Consider the following 383-nt stretch of genomic DNA (forward strand, 5'->3'; position numbering starts at 1 on the left):
TCTCTTTGTTTTTCTGTTTATTCACTGCCCCATGCTGTTTTTACTTTAATTATGCAAAGCACTTTGAAATGCCTTGCTGCTGAAATGTGCTATACAAATAAAATTTGATTGATTGATTGATCATTTTTAAAAACAGTAGGATGGGATAATGAACATTGAGAAAGTCTAGCATAACCTATCAGGAACATCAGCACAAGAGAAGGATGATATTAGGTTTGGTCTAACATTAGACAACCGTACATGTGAGTGAGGCCCCCTGGTGGCTGCTGTGGAGTACTGCAGGTTTTAGTGGATTAACAAGGAGTGAGGCCCTCTAGTGGCCGCTGTGGAGTACTGCAGGTTTTTGTACAGGGTTCTGGTGTTTCCTGTCACTGTGGGCTGCA

General features: G+C 41.5%; 1 gene segment (V, D, J or C); it reads right to left on the minus strand.

Moving 5' to 3' along the window:
• Nucleotides 1-285: 285 nt before the first annotated feature.
• LOC107834965 (T-cell receptor alpha chain V region PY14-like) overlaps nucleotides 286-383 on the minus strand; it is an 11,636-nt gene continuing 11,538 nt past the window's right edge. The window contains 1 exon segment of the V gene segment in view: nucleotides 286-381. Within this exon segment, the coding sequence occupies nucleotides 286-381 (96 nt within the window).

The sequence above is a fragment of the Poecilia formosa genome, unplaced genomic scaffold (assembly GCF_000485575.1).
Source record: "Poecilia formosa unplaced genomic scaffold, Poecilia_formosa-5.1.2 Scaffold871, whole genome shotgun sequence".
NCBI classification, from domain to species: Eukaryota; Metazoa; Chordata; class Actinopteri; order Cyprinodontiformes; family Poeciliidae; genus Poecilia; species Poecilia formosa.